The following is a 20548-nucleotide window of genomic DNA, read 5'->3' on the forward strand; positions in this document are numbered from 1 at the left end:
GCAGGAATGTCTTAAAGACATTAAGACCTGGATGGCCGCTAACTTTCTGCTTCTTACTTCAGATCAAACTGAGGTTATTGTACTCGGCCCTGAAAATCTTAGAAATATGGTATCTAAGCAGATTCTTACTCTGGATAATAATAATAATGGATTGCATTTTTATAGCGCTTTTCGAGACCCTCAAAGCGCTTTACATTTCCACTATTCATTCACTCTCGCATTCACACACACACAGTTGTAGCCACAGCTGCCCTGGGGCAGACTGACAGAAGCGAGGCTGCCATATCGCGCCATCGGCCCCTCTGACCATCACCAGTAGGTGAAGTGTCTTGCCCAAGGACACAACGACCGAGACTGTCCGAGCCGGGGCCTTCTGGTTACAAGACGAACTGCCAACTCTTTGAGCCACGATCGCCCCAATGGATGGGGCCATTACCTTGGCCTCCAGTAACGCTGTGAGGAACCTTGGAGTCATTTTTGACCAGGACATGTCCTTCAACGCACATATTAAACAAATATGTAAGACTGCTTTCTTCCATTTGTGCAACATCTCTAAAGTTAGAAATATCCTGTCTCAGAGTGACGCTGAAAAACTAGTTCATGCATTTATCTTCATCTTATCTTAATGACCTTGTAGTACCATATCACCTCATTATTGCACTTCGCTCTCACACTGCAGGCTTACTTGTGGAATTGAATTGAATTACAGCCGCCTCCCTTCTGCTAATGAGGCCTATGACTGTAGTGTTAACAGCAAATTTAATGATGGTGTTAGAGGGGCAGGGGTAGGAGAGGGCTCAGCACAGCCTGTGTACCAGCTCGAAGTTGGATACAAATTCAGTTCAAGGATTTGTTTCTACTGATCATCACGTGTACAATCACTGACACATGTTACACACATGTAATCCATCAGCACGTTCTGCTTAGTTACAGCAGAAAATGATTGTGGGTGCAGAACTAGATGAAGCACTTCATTGTATTTATACTGTTTAAATAAATAGTTATTCTACTGTTACTCAAACTCTAAATAAAATATTAGAATAATATCAAGTTGCAAATGACCATTTTTAAATAAAGTGTAAGAAAAAGATTTTTAAAACAATGTTATATTTTTCATATTAAATTATATTATGTAAAAAAACACAAACTGTAATGACTAAAATAAAAGCAGTTTGCACTTAAAATGTCCTGCTTACAGTTTTGCAGACAGCACTTACTGTGCTGGTCTATTGTGCAGCAGTACAGCGAGTACTACTTACTGCTGATGCTACATTCAAACATTAGTATGTTAGCAGGTTTCCATGGCAATGCTGAGGTGTAACATTCATATAAAAATGTAAATATGCAATAGCTGGCTGTCAAAAACAGATGAGTCTTTAATAATGTTAGCACTTGTGCTGAACTTACCTGGAGTTCAGTCGCTGTCAGTCTTATCTCTTCTCATTACTGTTGAAACAAACAATGGCACCAAGGAGGGACGGGACAAAAAGTCGTAACACACTTTCAAGGACACGGCGGACTTTGGAAAGGAAAGACTTCATTAATAATGGGTAATCGTAGCATTTGTAAATCAGGGTCTGGCTGCAGTACTTATCTCTAAAACTGTTAAGACCTAGGAGGACACAAATACTCCAAGATAAATATTCCAGCAGAAGGAAAAGCCAGCAGTGACAATAGTTGAACCCCATAGCTGAAAGTGAAACAAATTAGCTTGAGCCACAGCAGGAAATAACAAGTATGAGGATGTCATACATCAACACTGCCCATTAGAATCTGAGCTAAGAAGTCTTTGTTGTCCTCCAATCACAATACCTCATAGTATTGTGGTACTATGAGGTATCACGTGAGACCTGACATGCTTACTCTCACAGGTCACACAGCAAAATACAAAGGGATTAAAATAAACAGCGACCCCTAAATCTGTCACGATATTTGTCTATAAAGAGTCAGGGGAGGAAAGGCTGGGTTTCCCTCTTATGTGTAGGTGATGAGATAGTCAAGGGAAAAGGACAGTAGGAAGTCCCACCCGGCCAGCAAATAGGGTCATTTTCCCAGGGTGAGATAAACAAGGGTCAGCATGAAATGTAAAGGAATCACGCAAGAACAGCAATAAATGCAATCCTGGTGCCTAAATGACAGCAGGCTCGGTGACTCCCTCAGTGCTTTCACGGATGGCACCTCCTTTACTGACTGATAGGACTGCTGCTGTTGTTGTCCTACTGCAGATGCCCTCATTCAAGAACAAATAAACGACAAATTGACTTACAAAACACAAAAACACAAAGACAACCCAGTTTTACAGTCAACAAGATATGATCCTAAAAAGATCTTTAAAAGAAAGATTGTTTGATAACCAGTTTAGACCTGGCCTTCAGTCTTTGCCCTGCAAACAGCCACCGTCTGCCTGCCTCTCCTCCCTAACTGTCTGTCCATGCGTGTGTGTGTGTGTGTGTGTGTGTGTGTGTGTGTGTGTTGGTTTTGGTGCACTAACACGACGCCACTGAAATCCCTGCCTTCTGGTCTCTCCACACCTGTTAGGGATCACACCCTTGCCACTGACGACCTTGTTGTAGCTGCTTCTTAAGGACCTGGCTGAGTGTTATAGTGCTGCAAGTGGTCCACGCCACAAGTCGCGTACTGCCACGTTAAAACAACAAGCCACCCCTGCCAAGTTCATCCCTATGTTTCAATCGTGTAAACAAAGTTTGTGTGATGGCTCTTTGCCATTGTCAGTGTTTTTCTCTTGTGTGCAAAAAGCTGCTGTTTCTGAAGTGAAACATTCAGATTAGAAATGTTTTGGATTCTGTGAGGAACCTGAAAGGAGACTGGGAGCGTCACTGCTGTTGTTTATTTGGATATTGTTGTTGAAAATTCCCTGTAAATAAAGGAAGTCTGAAATTGAGTCCTGATTACATGGTAAAAAAAAAAAAGAACTGATTACATTTTGAATTAGATGGCAGCAAAAAAGCTGCTTATATATTTCTGAACTCAAGAACAAATTGCTGTAGTTTTGTGAGCGCAGAGAAAATAAAGAGACCATGCAGAAAATGGCTAATTTAACTGAAAGTCATGAAACGGAGAGTTGATCTAAAATAAAGTTTACCAAAAGCAAACAAACCAAACACACTTCAAAAGAAAGGGAAATATGACGGTCAAGTGCTGATGTGTACGTTTCCTACAGGACCCTCCTCACTCTTCACAGACATTTAGGAGCAAACGGGTCGAGTTCGAGAGGATCGCTAAAAAAATGCTGCCACCATGTCAGATTGAATGGCTGGTAGTCAACATAGCTGAGACACGGCCAACTGCAACCAAATGATGGTGACACATTACAAAAAGGCTGAGAGAATGCTGATCTGACATGTAAGGAGACAAACTGCTTTCACTCCAGGATCAGGTTCTAACTCAGGGCTACTTTTAGATTTCACTGCTCAAGCACCGCCTGCCTGCTTTATGCCTGCTCATGCTTCACAGAGTGTTTCTGTGTCACACCTTACTGGTCCCAATATAGAGGACCAGTACAGTGATCACAATGAATCAGTAATGAATGTGCAATAAAATATGCCTTAGTAAATTCATATATGAATCTTCTATTTCTTTAGACATTACTAAAGTAATTTATTCTTTGATTAGTTTAAAATAAAATTGCTAATTATACATATTTCAAAATGAATTATTAATCCAATACTAAATAATTTAAATTGAAAATGGATTCCTCAATAAAAACTTCATTTCAGAAACATTTTGAATTACAAATTACAAAACAAATCTTCAAAACCTTTTTAAAAAAAATAAAGTTTCAAAAGCAGAAATAAATAAATGGACTCAAAGACGTCTATCTGATATTTTAAATGTTAATTGCACGTTGTCCCTGTGTTTATGTTCTCTCCGGGTACTCTAGCTTCCTCCCGCAGACCACAGACATGCAGTTACTGGGGTTAACTGGTGATTCTAAACAGCCATAGGTGTGAGTGTGAATGGTATGGAGTGAATGGTGAATGGCCCTGTAATAAACTACTGACTGGACAGGGTACACCCTGGACACGGTAAGGGTCTTATTGCAGTGCAATTTTTTAAATTTTATATGCTCTATGTTAAGGGAGAAATCAAGATATTGTTAAATGTGTAATTTGTGGGAATCTTGGAAATGTATTGTAGAGTAACTTCCAATAAACCAAGTTCATAGAGGGAGTCTATGGCTGACGCGCGTTCCTGGGTTTCCAAAAGAAATGCCTCCAGTTTAATTTTGACTTGAGGATTATTTATTTATTACAAATTCCTTCCAAAATAAGCATTAAAGTTCCGAAAATAAGACATTTAACCAGTACCCCGTGTGCACACGCTCAGAAACCGTGAGACTCCTGAGCGTCCATGCTCCTGCTCGTTCCCTCACACAGGCTTTCATGCTGCTATTGCACTTACATACTTAAAGTGATAGCACCTCTTTTAGACTCTAATCCCACACAGTCACATAACCTTACATAAACATAAATGTTCAAATGTATTAATCCTGGAAAGATCAACTACGTAACGAATCTATGGATTATAAAACAAACATGAACTTAATCGCAAATTAAAATCTAAAGCAGATGTCTGGCGCCTATGTGTATGTTTAGGGAAGCTTCGTCTTGCCTTCAAATGTTTGTTGAGATGTCTCTACTTTTATAATATATTTCTTCTTTTAATAGTAGATGTATGTTTTTATCACACAGAACACAGACATGGAGGCTAAAAGCATGATGAAGGAAATATTTATGGGGCAGAGGAGATACGCAGCGAGAATATGCCCGACTGGAGTCTTCATTCAAGCTGTGGTGGTCCTCACTGGTTTGGCCAGCACTGTACGGGCATGGGGTTTGCCACAGCGCTGTTGGAAGTTTAGCAGACGATATTTGGGAATCTTCATTGACACAAATTGTCATCCAAGGCTTGCCTCTCTAAAGCAAGTTTTTAGGGTGAGTTGAACAAGACTAACAGGAGGCAGTTCCCCTTAATGTCAGCTTTAAGATAAAAACAGAAGTAACTTATTTTGCTTGGAATTTTAAAATGTGTTTAGTCTTTTACAAAGTGTTGTGCAAAAGACAGATAGTGGAGGAAAAGAGCTGAGTAAACAAGAAACAGTGCATCATGGGAAGCCACACAGGCTAGTTTAAAATTATGTTTTTATGTCCTCCTTATAAGGATAAGGATTTATGGAGATATGTGTACACATGAAAAGTTAAGTGTTACTGTATTTACAGGGGCCGTGATGTGGGTTAACACTAAAGTAATGCAAAGAGCATTTAATGAATAATTTAATCTCTACAGGGACACTATCTCTACTTTCAAGATTAGGCTTCAAACTTTCCTTTTTGCTAAAGCATATAGTTAGGGCTGGACCAGGTGACCCTGAATCCTCCCTTAGTTATGCTGCAATAGACGTAGGCTGCCGGGGATTCCCATTATGCACTGGGTGTTTCTTCTTCACTCATCTTTTTCACTCACTGTGACTTTATACACCAACACCAACTGGTTGCAGCAGATGGCCCCGCCCATCCCTGAGCCTGGTTCTGCCGGAGGTTTCTTCCTGTTAAAAGGGAGTTTTTCCTTCCCACTGTCGCCAAAGTGCTGCTCATAGGGGGTCATATCTATTATTGTACGATCTACTGTGCAATATAAAGCACCTTGAGGCGACTGTTGTTGTGGTTTGGTGCTATACAAATAAAAAAATTAAAAATTAAATTGAATTGAAATCGAATTGATCTAGAATGTTGTGATGCTGTTCTCTGTTTTGTAGCTCATTGTCAGTAGTGTCAGTAGTGTTTCTACTGTTTAACTTGGTCTTATTTACAGAGGTCACCAAACAACTCTGTGTACATGCATTCATTTTACATCAATCTAGGAGCAACTGGAGAGTGGTGCTGAAGATACCAGCTTTACAATATTGGCCACCAGGCAGGCAGAGAAGTGTGGGCTTACATGGACTGGGCAAATGACCCTCACTATGCAGTCATGAATACCTGGCTTCCAATTGCCCAGTCTTCACTCCAGAGATGTGGGCCAGCTCATGCAGTTCAGACACCGGCAGGTCAACATTTGGTTGATGAGATATAACAGTAACAATGTTTCCCAAAAACAAAAGAGGGAGAAGCAAAGCCTGGGGATGCTTAAGTAGCCTTTTCTTCAAAACCCAGGATTTTACATCTGCCCCTGTCTGCCCACCAGACCCACACCCTTCATGTCACTAGTGGCTAAATCACTGGGTGCTGTGACAGTCATTGTGGTTCATTTATTTGTGTACTGTGTAATAACAACAGATACGTTGGTTTTATGCTACTTCTACTACTAGCAGGAGTTAAAGGGGGATTTTATAGGTGGAGAACCCTAAGACTGGCTGCAAAGGGAAAAGCATCGCTTAGAAATAAAACTAAATGAGCTCCAGTTGATTCTGGGTACATGCTGTGATGAGCTAACTTGTACTTCTACTTTGCGATTCATTGATTCTTTGTGGTTTTGCAAGATACAATTAGCATAGAGCAGAGCTGAGATGAGCTCATTGGAACAGCTCTTCCAGTGACAGTTCCAGTTACTCATGTGGCCCTTTGGGAAGATGAATTTCCCACCTTTGCCTTTCATGTTTATTAAGCATCCCACTTTCACTCACACTCTGATGGATGCATCAGGGCAATTTCAATGCCAGCATATGGCCCAGGGGTACCTTAATACAACCCACTGACCTAGCTGTACACCTTAAGCCACAGCTGGAAGGTGCACAGCTGGAAGGTGCACAGCTGTGGGCGCTTACTTTGGGCAAAAAACAAAAACACTTGACTAAAGAATTTGTCTACATAAGCGAAGTCATCTAAAGAGGGTTTTGTAAAAATAACACTATACTGCTAGCCTTTCAACACAAATTGTTTTGAGACAGCAGTGAGTCCATAACCGAAGATGAAGGGCAGAGCTTTAAGCAGTCTTCTCTCTACGTTGTTGAACCATTTCATAAATGACACTATTGCAGCACGCCCAACTTTATCCATTTTGAAGACAGGAAGCTTGTCATGAGACAATATTAAATCACTGTTTTCTGCAATCCTCATCATCTGTAACCTGGTGAACCCAGAGAAACGTTTGTTGTCTGAGTCATTAGAGATCCTGCACTGACCCCTGGTGGTAGAAGTCAAATAGAGTTTCAGCAACAGCCTATTGTGACAGAAACAATCTTACGCTGTTCTCGGGACCCTGTAAGCTAAAATTACTGTTCCTAGCTTGTCCTTTGTCCTTTCAGGAAGCAATGTCTCACAATCTCACTAACATTTTGAATCAACTTTATTTTTAAAAATCACTGATGTGCAGAGGGGGTTTGTTAAGCCACTTACCTATTGTTCAAGCATAAACGTTCACTTAACTGCAGGGATGAGCCACTGTTGTGTCTACATAAACAGTTTAGTAAAGAGCCAATCTTAAATTGTTACTAGCCTGTCGTAAACCCACGTAATCTGTTCCCAGTTTTTTGTCTATGAAAAACCTGAAGTATGTTGGAATCGTGTACAATGTGACATTAAAAACTGAGCAAAGTGGACGAAGATGTGGCAGACCTGAAAAACTATCTACAGCAGTCCAGCGGTGATTTCCTCCAGAAACAGTAAAACACTGAAACATGGACTGGGAGTGATATAAAGCTTTACGCTCAGCACTCACTTTTACAGTCCACATTCATAGATGTGCTTTTTTCCTATGCATAAGGATTTTTATGTGTTATTCACAAATATCCTAAAACTCACCAACTCAGACTTCAGTATCTTCCCCAAGGGCATTTCAACAAGCAGACCTCATGAGCTACAGACCCAACTACAGACCTTCCACCTGGCAGATGATCCACTCTATACTGTGGGTTGGGTGGACAGGTTTGGGTTTTGGGGCGGAGCTGTGGGAAGTCTCCCACATGTTCATACCTGCAGCACATTGCCATCACCTGAACTGCGTATTTAAGGACCAGCTGTGGCACTGCTTCTAAGACTTATCATCCCATCCCCATCGGTAGTAAATGAAACTGTTTCCAGTGTGCACTTTGCTTATGTTGGATCCGGCTATTCTCTTGCATTTGTCTCCCAGTCACCTGTCTGGATAACTCAAGTGTCTCACAGCTACATCTCGCCTGGAGCACAATGCTGCCGGTTTGTCCAAGCCCGGAGTCCGCTGTGGACCTGGCCACTCTCCACCGTTTTGATGTACATCACTCCCAAAAGCCACCTACTGGTTCCCCTCACAGCTATCCTGTCTACTAAGCCAAGTAAGAATACTTCCATTATCTCCAAAGTCTTTGCTCATTTCCTCCCTACCAGTCACTGCTTATACTTCTCTGATGTCATCTTAAGAACACAGCAGTGGAAAAATACTCTTAATGAAGGGATTAAGTAAAAACAACACACACACACACAAAGACAGATGACCCTGTGGGTGGTCTATCCTTCAAGCTCCTCTACCAGAGGCCTGGGAGCTTGAGGGTCCTGTGCAGTATCTTAGCTGTTCCCAGGACTGCGCTCTTCTGGACAGAGCTCTCCGATGTTGTTTCTGGGATCTGCTGGAGCCACTCGCCTAGCTTGGGAGTCACTGCACAGAGTGCTTCGATTACCACTGGGACCAGTTACCTTCACCCTCCACATTTTCTCGAGCTCGAGGTCATTCTCCACCACCCTTGGGGGCGTCTCCCAGTTTGACCTCAGGACTTCCAGGTTATACTCGGCACAGATGTTCCTGTACACTATGCCGGCCACTTGGTTATGGCGTTCCATGTATGCCTTGCCTGCTAGCATCTTACACCCTGCTGTTATGTGCTGGATTGTCTAAGGGGCATCTTTACACAGCCTGCACCTGGGGTCTTACCTGGTGTGATAGACCCCAGCCTCTATGGATCTTGTGCTCTGAGCTTGCTCCTGTGCTGCCATATATATATGGCAGCATATATGGGGCTTCCATGGTGATACTGAACACCAGTCCCACCTCAAAACCTCCACCACTCCTCCCAGGGATCTGAGGAGATGAAGCAGGGAGAAACAAGCTAGTTGGGTCTTCCTGGTAAATGCTCTGCAGTTGGTGGCTGCACTAGAGGGGAGCAGAGGAGGCTCCTTCTCAGGGACAGAACAGGCCACTCAGCCATTTGGTCCTCTGACAATGCAACTGTCACCTCATTGCTCATCCATAATCATTTTGAGGATATCTCTGAAAGTGGATGCAAAGGTTTTATGGATTGATGTATCCAAATTTGAAATTTATGGTTATATGTGTATGTATGTATGTATGGAGCACATCAGGACAGAGGTACAAGCTATCTATCTGTAAAACACACTGGAGGCTCTGTTGTGGTGGGATCATCCTTATTCCCATCCCATTGAACATGATCACCGTAAAAATAAAAATAAATCAACTGAAATGTAAAAAAAAAAACTGTGCAAACAACCACAGTAATGTGAAACAATGTGACAGAGAGAGGGAGACAGTTTTTCTGAACCCAATTCAGGTTTAACGTACACGAAAAACAGCTATTTCCAATCATGCGAGGGAAGAGGGGAGTTGCAGGATGTGCCACTAACACAGTGATTAGCACAACAGAGAAGCTCACATCCTAAGATGTAATGTTTGTGAAATTCAACACTGTGTAGTGATGTTAGGAAGAATCAAGGGCAAACACGTTATAACAGATGCAGATCTTCAGTAGGTGGATGTAGCTGTGCCTGCATCTATTGGCTCTGGTCAATTAAAGATGGACTCAAATGATGGTAAATGAACTGATTCTTATACAGCGCTTTTCTACTCTCCCAGAGTACTCAAAGCACTGTATACAACATTCACCCAATCACACCCATTCTCACTGACTCTAAACTGATTTCTAACGACATTCACACTCCGATGGATGCAGCAGAGAGCAACTTGGAGTTAGTATCTTGGCCAGGGATACTTGGCATGCAGACTGGAGGAGCCAGGGATCAAACCACCAACCTTCCAATCAGTAGGTGACCTGCTCTACTTCCTGAGCTACAGCTAAATGATCTGACTGTTGTGATGTCTCTAGGATTATCAGCCCGAGTCTCACACCCCCAGTCTGGATGCTTAAGGACAGATGTCCACTTCCTGTTTCATTCCACTTTGGACTCTATTCACAGCCTTCACTCTTTAGCTAACAAACGCCAGGGATATGCAGTGAAATACACTCACAGGCCTATTGTGGTGCCGTTTTAGGCTGTAAGCTATTTATTTGGGCTAATGTGGATTTTACCAGCAGTTACTTTGCCGTAGGATTGTGTTGCGTTGATCTCCGTTAGAGCTGTCGGGGGCGTTTTTGCAGGATTTTCCCTCCGCTGAATTTTTCCCCTTTGCAGCATCAGTAGCACAGAGCCAGCCTCCGACCAACTACGCTGTTCCTGCTTGCAGTGTGGGATTTTTTTTCTTGAGGTCTGGAACCAGGATTATTAGGCACAAGGACGGCAAAACACAACGGCCCGTCTGTTGCTGCACAGGAGCGTCACGAGTTCGCGCAGATTCACGTTAGAAAAACAGGTAGAAACTTGGGCTTTATTTGATGTTTCGAAGCGCAGCGCATATCCGGATCGACGGGGACGCGTTACTTTCCGTGTGTTGGAGCCTCCGTGGAAAACGAAGGGGCGGGTGGGTCTGCTGTGGAGAAAAGGCTCGTTCAGGTTCATGTCTGTGTGGTACGGTAACGGATGTGCGCGGAGCCGTTAAACGTTGAAGCTGCTACATGGTGCCGACCCGACCTAGCTAACGTCCGCTCGTAGCTTCGTGTCCACGCTGACTTCGTGTCCGTGAAGGAATAAAAACACTTCTCAGTGGGAGCGAAGCCGGCTCCGACACTTTCCGTGAGCCAGCCGTCAAAGCGAGGCTTTTGTGGCGACGCCGTAAAGGTGTCGCTCGCCTGGCTCCGACCTAGCTCGGTACAGTAACGTTAGCTTACATGCTGAGGTCGCGTTCCCCTTTTCTCCGTTTACACTACACGCACGTACACTATCCACACTATTAACACTAGCGACGTGATGCTGTTTGTACATACGTGGGGACGATGTGCGTGAACTCCAGCGGCGCGGATGCAGGCCGCAGCATATCAATAACCTTTCCGAATAGCGCGGCGTGGAAAACAAACACCGTGCCCTTCATTATGACACCACGCACACACACAGCCACACGTGTAAAAGAATGTGCAATGAAAGCACACGCAGCTAGTGTGTTCACGCCGGGACTGCGTCTCCCACCAGCACCTGGCTGACGTCAGAAACCATGTTCTCACCTGAGCGTCACGTATGTGGGGACAGCTGTGAACACATGATGCTTGAAAAGCTGTCAAATAATAACTCGCTGTTTCTGATTGAATTTGTTTAATATACATTAATGTACAGTTTCCATTGAACTCTGTATTTAATTCAATTAGTTTTATTTGTACAGCATCAAATCACTGCAACAGGCGCCTCAAGGTGCTTTGTGTAAGGGCGACCCTACAATCATATGACCCCCTATGAGCAAGCAGTTTGGCGACAGTGGGAAGGAAAAACTCCCTTTTAACAGGAAGAAACCTCCGGCAGAACCAGGCTCAGGGAGGGGCGGGGCCATCTGCCTATACACGGGTGGAGTTTTCATGTTCTCTCTGTTCCCCTGTGTTTCTGCTGGGCCTCCAGCTTTCTCCCCAAAGTCATGCTAATTAATTTGTGATTCTAAATTGGCAGTGGCTGTGAGCTCCATATAAAACAGTGCATTCATTTACAGTTAAAACATGTCATCAGGATGATGGGAAAGGGGTTATTTACATGCCACTGCATTGATCTGGTTTCACTGCGGCTGAGTGTTGTGGAAATTGTGAGGACACACGTATTTATTTAGTACAGTTTAGAGGAACAGAGCATCCTGCTAACGAGAGTTTCATTATTGTTAGCATGTGTTTGTGTCAGTCACTGGCTGTTGTCGCACTGTGTCCAGACAAACATGTCAGCCAGAGGAGGAAAGAAGAAGGCCACCAAGCTGTCCCGTTCAGCCAGGGCAGGTGTCATCTTCCCAGTGGGGCGCATGATGCGGTATCTGCGCATTGGCACGCACAAATATCGCATTGGCATGGGGGCTCCGGTGTACATGGCAGCTGTAATTGAGTACCTGGCAGGTAAGTTTGATACATGAGAGCATGTGAGTGTGTGAGTGTGTTCAGTGTGCTGTGGCATATCTAAGGGACATAATTCAAAGTTGAATTTCTGCAACACTCAAAGCTCAGAGTACTTTGATAATCCTTTATGTGGGTATATATATATATATGTGATTGACATTTAACCTGTGAAACTTTGTCACATACAGAGGCAGACTGACTCCAAAGAGCAGCTCACAGTTCTGATACATTTCTGACTCAACATTAATGAACGTACTGTTAACTAAAGCTAAACCTTTTTAACCTCACTGGGTCTGGATGAGGTCAAAGACAGTCCTTCTGTGACCTGTAAACAACTAATGTAATTATGCATCTTTACAGCCTGTTCAGTCGTTTGTTGCCCGTCTCAGCTTCTTCGAAACATGCTGCTAGCTTTAAATGTGCCACGTTTGTTGGATGAAATCCCGGAGGAGGCCTGGGATGAAACTTTGTCAGATCAAATGTGTGACGCTACCTGCTGTGGTGACTCACTGCTGAATACGGGAGTAGCCTGTGAAACGAGCAGCGAGCAGACTTGTGCACAAGTTGGGAAGGAGCCATACACAGAGCCTCACGGAGCCATTTCTAAACACCTGCAGACTCCAAGATAAGCAGTTCAGACAGTTATTCTGATGTGTAACCACTTTGCCAGGGTAACTGTCGCTCTCAGATGAGAGTAACTAGGTTAGGGTGTTCGGGAACAACCCAGGAAACATCAAGCCTGCCATGACCAGGAGCCACGTGCCTCCTGAAAAACGTTTTGCCTCAGTGAGAGAGGCCATCCTGCAGGAGTCGAGGCTTTGCAAACCTAAGAACACCAAAGGTCAAGCATGGTGGTGGCATCATGCTCTGGGGCTGTTTGGCTGTCAGTGGTACAGGCACAAAATGGATAGCATAGTAAAGACGGAGAGGGACATCCATATTCTTCAACTTCTCCTCGAATCACAGCTCGATGGCTGAAACATGGACATAATAGTTTCAACACAGCAGGGATCCCAAACATAGGAGCAGGAATGGATAAAGCAAGCTAACAGTAAGCTCCAGGGTTGGGCTGATGAGGTCCAGCCTGCTAATGGACATATATCTAAACATCAGTGGGTGTGTAACTATAATAATATTACATTTTATTACAGCAACAGTAAAAACAGCAAAATAAAATGTAAACATAAGGTAACTCTAGATTATATCTCAACATCAGCAAAACTAGAGAGATGATAGTGGACTACCGGAAACGACCAGTCAGGGAACACCAGCCCATCCACATCAACGGTGTCAAGGTCGAAAGGGTCAGCAGCTTCAAGTTCCTTGGAGTCAACATCACCGAGGACTTCTCCTGGACCCTTCACACAGACACTGTTATCAGGAAAGCTCGCCGACGGCTTTACTTCCTGAGGAGGCTGAGGAAGTTTGGCATGAACGCCAACATCACCTCAAATTTCTACAGGTGTGCAGTCGAGCGCTTGCTGACGAGCTGCATCACAGTTTGGTACGGAAGCTGCTCTGCCAGCAGCCGTAAATCACTACAGAGGGTGAAGGCAGCAGAGCACATCACTGGCACGAGGCTTCCTGCCATTCAGGACATTTATCTCCAGCCTCCGTAAAGCACACAGCATCATCAAGGACCACAGCCACCCAGCACATCAGCTGTTCTTGTTACCATCTGGCAGACGTTACAGGAGTCTGTCTGCTCGGACTACAAGACTTAAAAACAGTTTTTACCACCAACCATACGACACCTCAACCACAACACTTAAACACACACACAGTCCACAGGACGCGCTCAGAAGCTACCTGCAGCTTCACAAGTACTCTGCTTAATCTGCACTGGTCACTCCACTTTATTGTCATTGATATTTATATTTAAAAGTGCAATACTGTAAATTTCTGCTGCTCATTCCTGTGCAATATCCCATCTGCCCCCCGTCATATTTCTCTTCAAGATTTTCTTATTCAATCACTAGTGTACATATATTTATATTTATAGATACATATATATTTAGTCATCTTTTCTCTTTTACCATGTCTCTCTAATATTTTGCTCTATACTGTTTTTCTATTTATTTTTTTATTATATTTCTTCTACTGTACTATGCTGCTGAGTGACTGCTGCTCGTCAAACACATTTCATTGCAATGTCGACGCTGTGCTAACTTGCATATGACAAATAAAACTGAAACTATATATATATATATATATATATGTATATGTGTGTGTGTGTGTGTGTGTGTGTGTGTGTGTGTGTGTGTATGTATGTATGTATGTATGTATGTATGTATGTATGTATGTATATATATATATATATATATATATATATATATATATATAACCTCCAGTAAACTGGAGGTTATTGTCATGAAGAATATATAGTTTATAAAGTGTTATAGATCCACAAATGCTGCTGACAGCTCATTTGACCGGTTATTGGCTATGAATATGCTGTTTTTAGCATATAGGAACAAAATGAAGGAGTTTAATCAGTCAGTGTTAGACACAGACTCACTGCTGCAGCCGTGTAGTTTCACACCAGTACAATCTGTTACATGCTGAGTGAAGGAAAATACAATAAACATGTTTAAATGCTGCCTAATGAGTGTGCACCATGTGTTTCCTCTCTTGTAAGCTGAGATTTTGGAGTTGGCAGGAAACGCAGCACGGGACAACAAGAAAGGCCGAATAACTCCGAGGCATATCAAGCTGGCTGTGGCCAATGACGAGGAGCTGAACCAGGTAACACAGTGCTCTATACGTGACACATACGTGACGCATACGTGTATGCTAACACATCAAACTGGCCAGCGTGTTTTACACCTTTCGCCAAAGTTTATTGAAGGTTTGATCTTAAAGGTTGTTTAAACATTGATGCATGTTTTCAGGACTGCTCATAAGAAGACAAACAAGGAGAAGCGTAAATACTTGCTGATGTAACCAACCCCTGGTTGGTTGAGTTGCACGTAAATGTTTAAAACAAATGTTAATATTAGAAAAAGATGACCCGTCTAAGTACAAACTTCAGTTTGTAATGATGAGCTATCCACACCCAGCTGGCCTGTGTGGAAAAAGTCACCTTAACATTTGAACTGGTTTTGCCACCTTTGGCCACAGCAGCTGAGGTCGTTCAGCCCCACTGGACGGTTCAGAGTATGAAGCCTGTTGACGGTCGTGCCTCAGTCTGGTTTCAGTCTGGCCTTTCACATCATTTCGTTTGTTGTCTTTGTAGAGGTTTACTTGCTGCTGCGCATGCTTGAACTTCAGGCCATAAACTTACGGCGACCGTGAAATGGGACGGTCAGGTTTGCGTCAGCGCTGTCTCGGTGGAGTTTAATAAACTTGGCCGTCTGCTCCTTGCTGTCTGAAATGTAACAGGACACTGCTGTAAATTCTCGACCGTCTCACACGTCTGTTTAATCAGTTTTTGTTTGTTTTTTTGTCTCACCTGTTGGTTCTTTTGCCATCAGAATTATTGACTAAAGGCCAAGAAAGATGCCTGACGGATTTACTTTACCAATCATTTTTCTGTTTGACGTTTAGCTGTGTGAAAACCCCAGAGGAACCCACCCGATGGATTAATGAAGTTTTATTTAATATAATCTAATGACTTTAATCTCAGCCAAACCGATTTACTCACGAACAAATCAAACACTGAAAAAAGCCAAACAATAACATTTTTTAGTTATCCGAGTGACGTATATCATGTTTAACCTGAGTAGCGAAAGAGCGCGGTGGGTCTGAAAACGATGAAGCGGGAGTCCGCTGCTCTCGCCGGCTCAGTGACCATTGAACCCGCCGGCTCGCTATCGAGCTGGTGGGTAACAGACGTCTCCGAAAACGTCGGAGCACTTTTGCAAATATGCGATGTCTTGATAAACAGCAGATATTTGAAGTTTACTCAGCTACATTCTCGCCTGAAAATATCTTAAAGGTTTATTTTGTGACCCAGAAAGATTAATAAGAGTAATATTAAAACTTAGGTAGTGGCCGCCATTGTTGAAAACTGGAATTGGCTAGGCCGCGCTATGAATTCTGGGATAGGTTGGGCCACGAAGGACACACCCGACCCATCCTTCAAACCTGGGGAAATGGAGGACGCATTTGTCTATGAATTGGGACAGTCGCTGTGACGTAATCAGTCTACAAATGCGGCCTCAGGAGGAAGCAGCCGACGTTTTGGGACACAGCTCATGTTTCACTGTTGCTATGATGTATCTGAGTTCAGATATTGCAGGACTCCAGTTCATTTTCCACATAGCTGGTAGGTTTGGATTGCTATGTTAACATTAAAATTAGTTTGATGATCAGAAACGTTGAAGTGTGACGTAAATGCTAAAGAATAAGAAATCGGTAAGGAGCCAAATAAATGAGCCATTCAGAGCTTTGACCAGCTGGTTCGTCACCTGTCTCTCAGGTGCCGTCTCTCAGCACACCGGTCGTGGGATCTCGGGGTTTTTCGTGTGTCTGTGTGGATTTTTCTCTGTCTGCTGTAGTAGTTGGACAGAAAACACGCTGCATGAAGGTTACGGCTTGATTTGGATGTCGGTGAGTGAAATCATCATTTGTCCCCGGCAGCCCGACCAATCGCAGCTCCCACAGACTACAGTGAATCTAATTATTCTGAATAAGATGTGAAATAAGCATCAGCCGCTCTCAGTCTGGAGCTGCACAACATCCTCCTTCACAGGCTGAGGATGATGCTGCTAAATTGTGTCCTGAATGTTATGTAGCTATTTGCCACCAGATGGCGCTGCAGTTGTTGATCCAGGCCAACCTTTTAGTTGTTAGTTTGAATGTGGCTTCCTTCAAAAGGCGGCCGACCTCGTTGGAGAGGGGCTCCTGCTCCTCAGCAGAGGGGGTCACAGCCTGGGCGAGGTGTTCGGGCCACGCTGCCCCAGGGCTGACCTGGGACACGGGGAGATTACAGCATCGGCCTGGAAAGCCTCCGGCTGCTCAGACCGAGCGTGCACAATGCTCCACACTGACTTATATGAGCTTCTCATATTTTACTAACAAGTGAACATCTTTTTATATCTTATTTGACATCAGTTCTTCTTCTCAGCTGTCTGTTTGGAGGGTAATGTTCATGATAATTGCATTTAAATGATGATGATGAACCTTTTTGTCACCATGGGCACACGCATATTAAAAAAACCTCTATATACATGAATCTGTCTCACAGTGCAGCCGTCACTACAGTGTGGTAAACAGCATTCACCTGTCGGCTGTGGAGCGATTTTTGTATCATCCTCAAACAAAGACGGAGGTCACCACATGGTCACGTGTGTGCACAGACAACGTTTCTTCACAGACATGAGTTCATTTATCAAAATGCTTCTTCCATCAGCTTCTGCGAGGAGTGACCATATCAAACGGAGGGGTTCTACCTCGTATCCACCCAGAGCTGCTCTCCAAGAAGAGGGGAGGCCGAGTGAAAGTGGACAGCCAGGCGTCTGTCACGGACAAGCAGGAGGAACGCTTGAAGAGCAAGAAGCCCACCAAAACCTTCAAAAAGGTTAAAGGCAAACGAGGGCGCAAGCCAAAGGTCAGTGTGCCCAGCAAAGCCATCTGTGATGATGGCGATGAGTCTCTAACCCTTCTTCTGTTAACAGCCGTGTGTTCTGTACATTTGTGTTTGATTTGTTCAATCAGAGAAGAGACAAACCAGAGCTGGTTTAATGCACTCGAGAAAGAACCAGAGTCATTATCATTTGGTAACTTAAATGCTGATTGAAGTGAACGTTTTTCTCTCCATCTGGCAAAGAGCACAGACAATGACAAAGAGGCTGTATCAAACTCCACAGTGGAAGACGGTCCCGGTGATGGATTCACCATCCTGTCAGCAAAGAGTCTCTTTCTCGGACAGAAAGTAAGCCGCGTTAAAAGCCCAGCTGAAAGTCACCGCGTTGTGTTACTGCTCAAAGCTGTTTGTCACTCTGTCTTTGTGAATCCACAGCTTTCATTAACAGAAAGTGAAATGAGTAAAATTGGAACAATCAAGGTGGAGGGAATAATTAACCCAACCAATGCAGAGCTGGACCTCAAAGATGGAGTGGGTAAGCAGCACCGGTTCATGTAACGTGTCTGGTTTCTTTCATGCGTCCTCATGCTGAGCGGCTGCTGTGCTGGTCTTCCAGGCAACGCCCTGGAAAAAGCTGGAGGTCGAGAGTTCCTGGAAGGAGTTAAGGAGCTGAGGAAAGCACAAGGGCCTTTGGAGGTAGCATCAGGTACGCAGCTGCGTCGTCACAGCCACTGAATCACATCCATGTCCACAGTAGGATGTAGCTGATGAGACAGCGTGATACATGCAAATCCGGGCCTAGTAAATAGAGTGCACAGAGATCAGCTGTTAGACTGGGCGCAGACACGTTTTTGTCTGAGGCGACGGTGGTCACCCTAACATGCTTTCATCCTGCAGTGGCAGTGAGCCAGGCCAGTGGCATGGCAGCCCGCTTCATCATCCACTGTAACATCCCACAGTGGGGCTCAGAGAAGTGTGAGGACCAGCTCGAGAAGACTGTGAAGAACTGCCTCTCAGCAGCAGAGGAGAAGAAGCTCAAGTCTGTGGCTTTCCCCTCGCTGCCTGCTGGACGGTGAGCTCCATCACACACAGTGTGTCGCCTCATAGACGCGTCTCTTTGGTCCCCGACCGCGACGCCTTTTGTGCGTTAGACATGAGTGTAAATGAGCATGTAGCTGTCGACCTCGCCGTGACCGTTACAGTAAGATTGAGTGCAGATCTGCTGATCTCAGCTTGTATTCTGTGTGTATAAATGGGAGGACACACTCACCCAGGGCCTCAGCTAACAGTGTGGATCTGCACCTGGTCCAGTGTACGTCCAGCTCCACTGATCTGTGTAGCAAAGTGACCGTCAGCCTGCAGACCGAACACGTTTGCAGACAGATTTTTAGCCGTAGCTCTGCCATTTGTTCAGCTACTCTTCATCACAAACAGCTTTGTCGTTTGTCTTCCTCAGTCTCATTTGTCCAACCGTTTCCCACAGGAACGGATTCCCAAAGCAAACAGCCGCTCAGCTCATCCTCAAGGCCATCTCCAACCACTTTGTGTCCTGCACCAGCTCCTCTCTGAAAAACATTTACTTTGTGCTGTTTGACAGCGAGAGCATCGGAATATACCTTCAGGAAATGGCCAAGCTGGAGGCCAAATGAAGATTGCCGGTTTGTGCGTGTGTGTGTGCGTGTGTTTGGGGGCTATTTTTTAACTGTTGTTTGTCACTGTTGGTATAGGTAGGTGGTCCCACAGTAGGGTTTTCCATGTGGAATGTGTTAAAGAAGAAATCTATCTGTGTGTGGAGTGCTGTTCACATTTCTGTTCCACTGTTCCTTCAAAGATCGTATTCTTTCTAGAGTAGATAATTTAAGTGGGTAGAGTTTGCTCTCTTGGCTCCTCATTTCACTGTTTTTATATCCATGTACAAATGTAACAGTTCTTTCGCAGCATCGGTATTTTCTGATATATTTAGTTTACTAATTCAAACCTGTGGTTGGCATTCTGCTATGAAATAAAACCGTTTTACACCAGAGGTCTGCTCAGTGTCAGCACCTCTTCTTACCATCTCCTCTCCTTTTTCACAATATTGTTTTAAAGTAGAACAAAGCACAGCTGGAGGCACGGTACACCCTGTGTATATAAGAGGCTTTTTTGGATTTTAGAAATGCCATTTGATAGAAAACTTCATCTGTGATTCTACCGAAATTCTGTTTCTAACTGATCTGGGTTGCTTTGGCTTCATTCTTGAATGACCTTTAAATTTTGTTACTAGTGCACACTGCAAAGACTCTGTGTTTGTTACAGTTACAACAAATATTGGTTGTATATGTCTTTGTCTCTGTAGTATTTTTTTCCTCAGTTGAACAGTTTGACTCAAAAATAAATTAGCATCATTTCATTTTGTTGTGCAGAGTAGTCCATCCAACTGTCAAACCTGCTGTGGTCACAGGTGTAACCACCAGTACGAATACTGGAAAATGTACAGGGCTCAGCGCAAATGACAACTGTGAGAAGCTGCTAAGATGAAACATGTTGTGGTGCCACAGCGATCGATCAGGGATGAAGATAAAAGGGACAAAAAAGTTATTTTGCACATACATATACGTATATACACACTAGGGCTGCCACGATTGGTCGACTAATCACGATTACGTCGACTATCAAAATCATCGACGACTGATTTAATAGTCGACGCGTCGTTTTAAGCTTTGTAAGATCCTGAAAGACGCAGGAATAAGTAGCAGGATTTAAGAGTGTAATAACGGACTGAAACAGAAGATGGGAGCACTGCATGTACAAGGATGCCAGCTGCCGTTAAACCCCGAAGAAGAAGAAGAAGCTATGTCAGGGGCTGTGTCCCAATTCAGGGTCTGCACGCTTCTTCTTTTTTT

The 20548-nt window shown here is 43.9% G+C and overlaps 1 protein-coding gene across 3 annotated transcripts; it reads left to right on the forward strand.

Moving 5' to 3' along the window:
• The first annotated feature begins 10112 nt into the window (after positions 1 to 10112).
• Positions 10113 to 20055, forward strand: macroh2a2 (macroH2A.2 histone). Of its 3 annotated transcripts, none has more exons than XM_004572497.5 (9): positions 10113 to 10533; positions 11962 to 12139; positions 14778 to 14884; positions 17493 to 17690; positions 17910 to 18014; positions 18102 to 18201; positions 18283 to 18372; positions 18564 to 18738; positions 19150 to 20055. In XM_004572497.5, exons 2-9 carry the CDS (start codon positions 11968 to 11970, stop codon positions 19313 to 19315), a joined length of 1113 nt encoding a protein of 370 aa, XP_004572554.1. In that variant the 5' UTR covers positions 10113 to 10533; positions 11962 to 11967; the 3' UTR covers positions 19316 to 20055. The 3 variants fall into 3 exon arrangements, with proteins under 3 accessions (XP_004572554.1, XP_004572556.1, XP_004572555.1); XM_004572499.5 differs by having other exon boundaries at positions 10531 to 10641; XM_004572498.4 differs by lacking the exon at positions 10113 to 10533 and adding an exon at positions 10729 to 10928.
• The last annotated feature ends 493 nt before the right edge of the window (positions 20056 to 20548 follow it).

This window comes from Maylandia zebra, linkage group LG13 (assembly GCF_041146795.1).
Source record: "Maylandia zebra isolate NMK-2024a linkage group LG13, Mzebra_GT3a, whole genome shotgun sequence".
Taxonomy (NCBI): Eukaryota; Metazoa; Chordata; class Actinopteri; order Cichliformes; family Cichlidae; genus Maylandia; species Maylandia zebra.

What these genes read in the sequence shown, in the direction of transcription:
- macroh2a2 (XM_004572497.5), top strand. Translation starts at nt 11,968, where the DNA reads ATGTCAGCCAGAGGAGGAAAGAAGAAGGCCACCAAGCTGTCCCGTTCA. An exon ending in ATGACGAGGAGCTGAACCAG is followed by an intron (nt 14,885 to 17,492) that starts GTAACACAGTGC and finishes TTCTTCCATCAG; the next exon opens with CTTCTGCGAGGAGTGACCAT. An exon ending in GTCTCTTTCTCGGACAGAAA is followed by an intron (nt 18,015 to 18,101) that starts GTAAGCCGCGTT and finishes GTGAATCCACAG; the next exon opens with CTTTCATTAACAGAAAGTGA.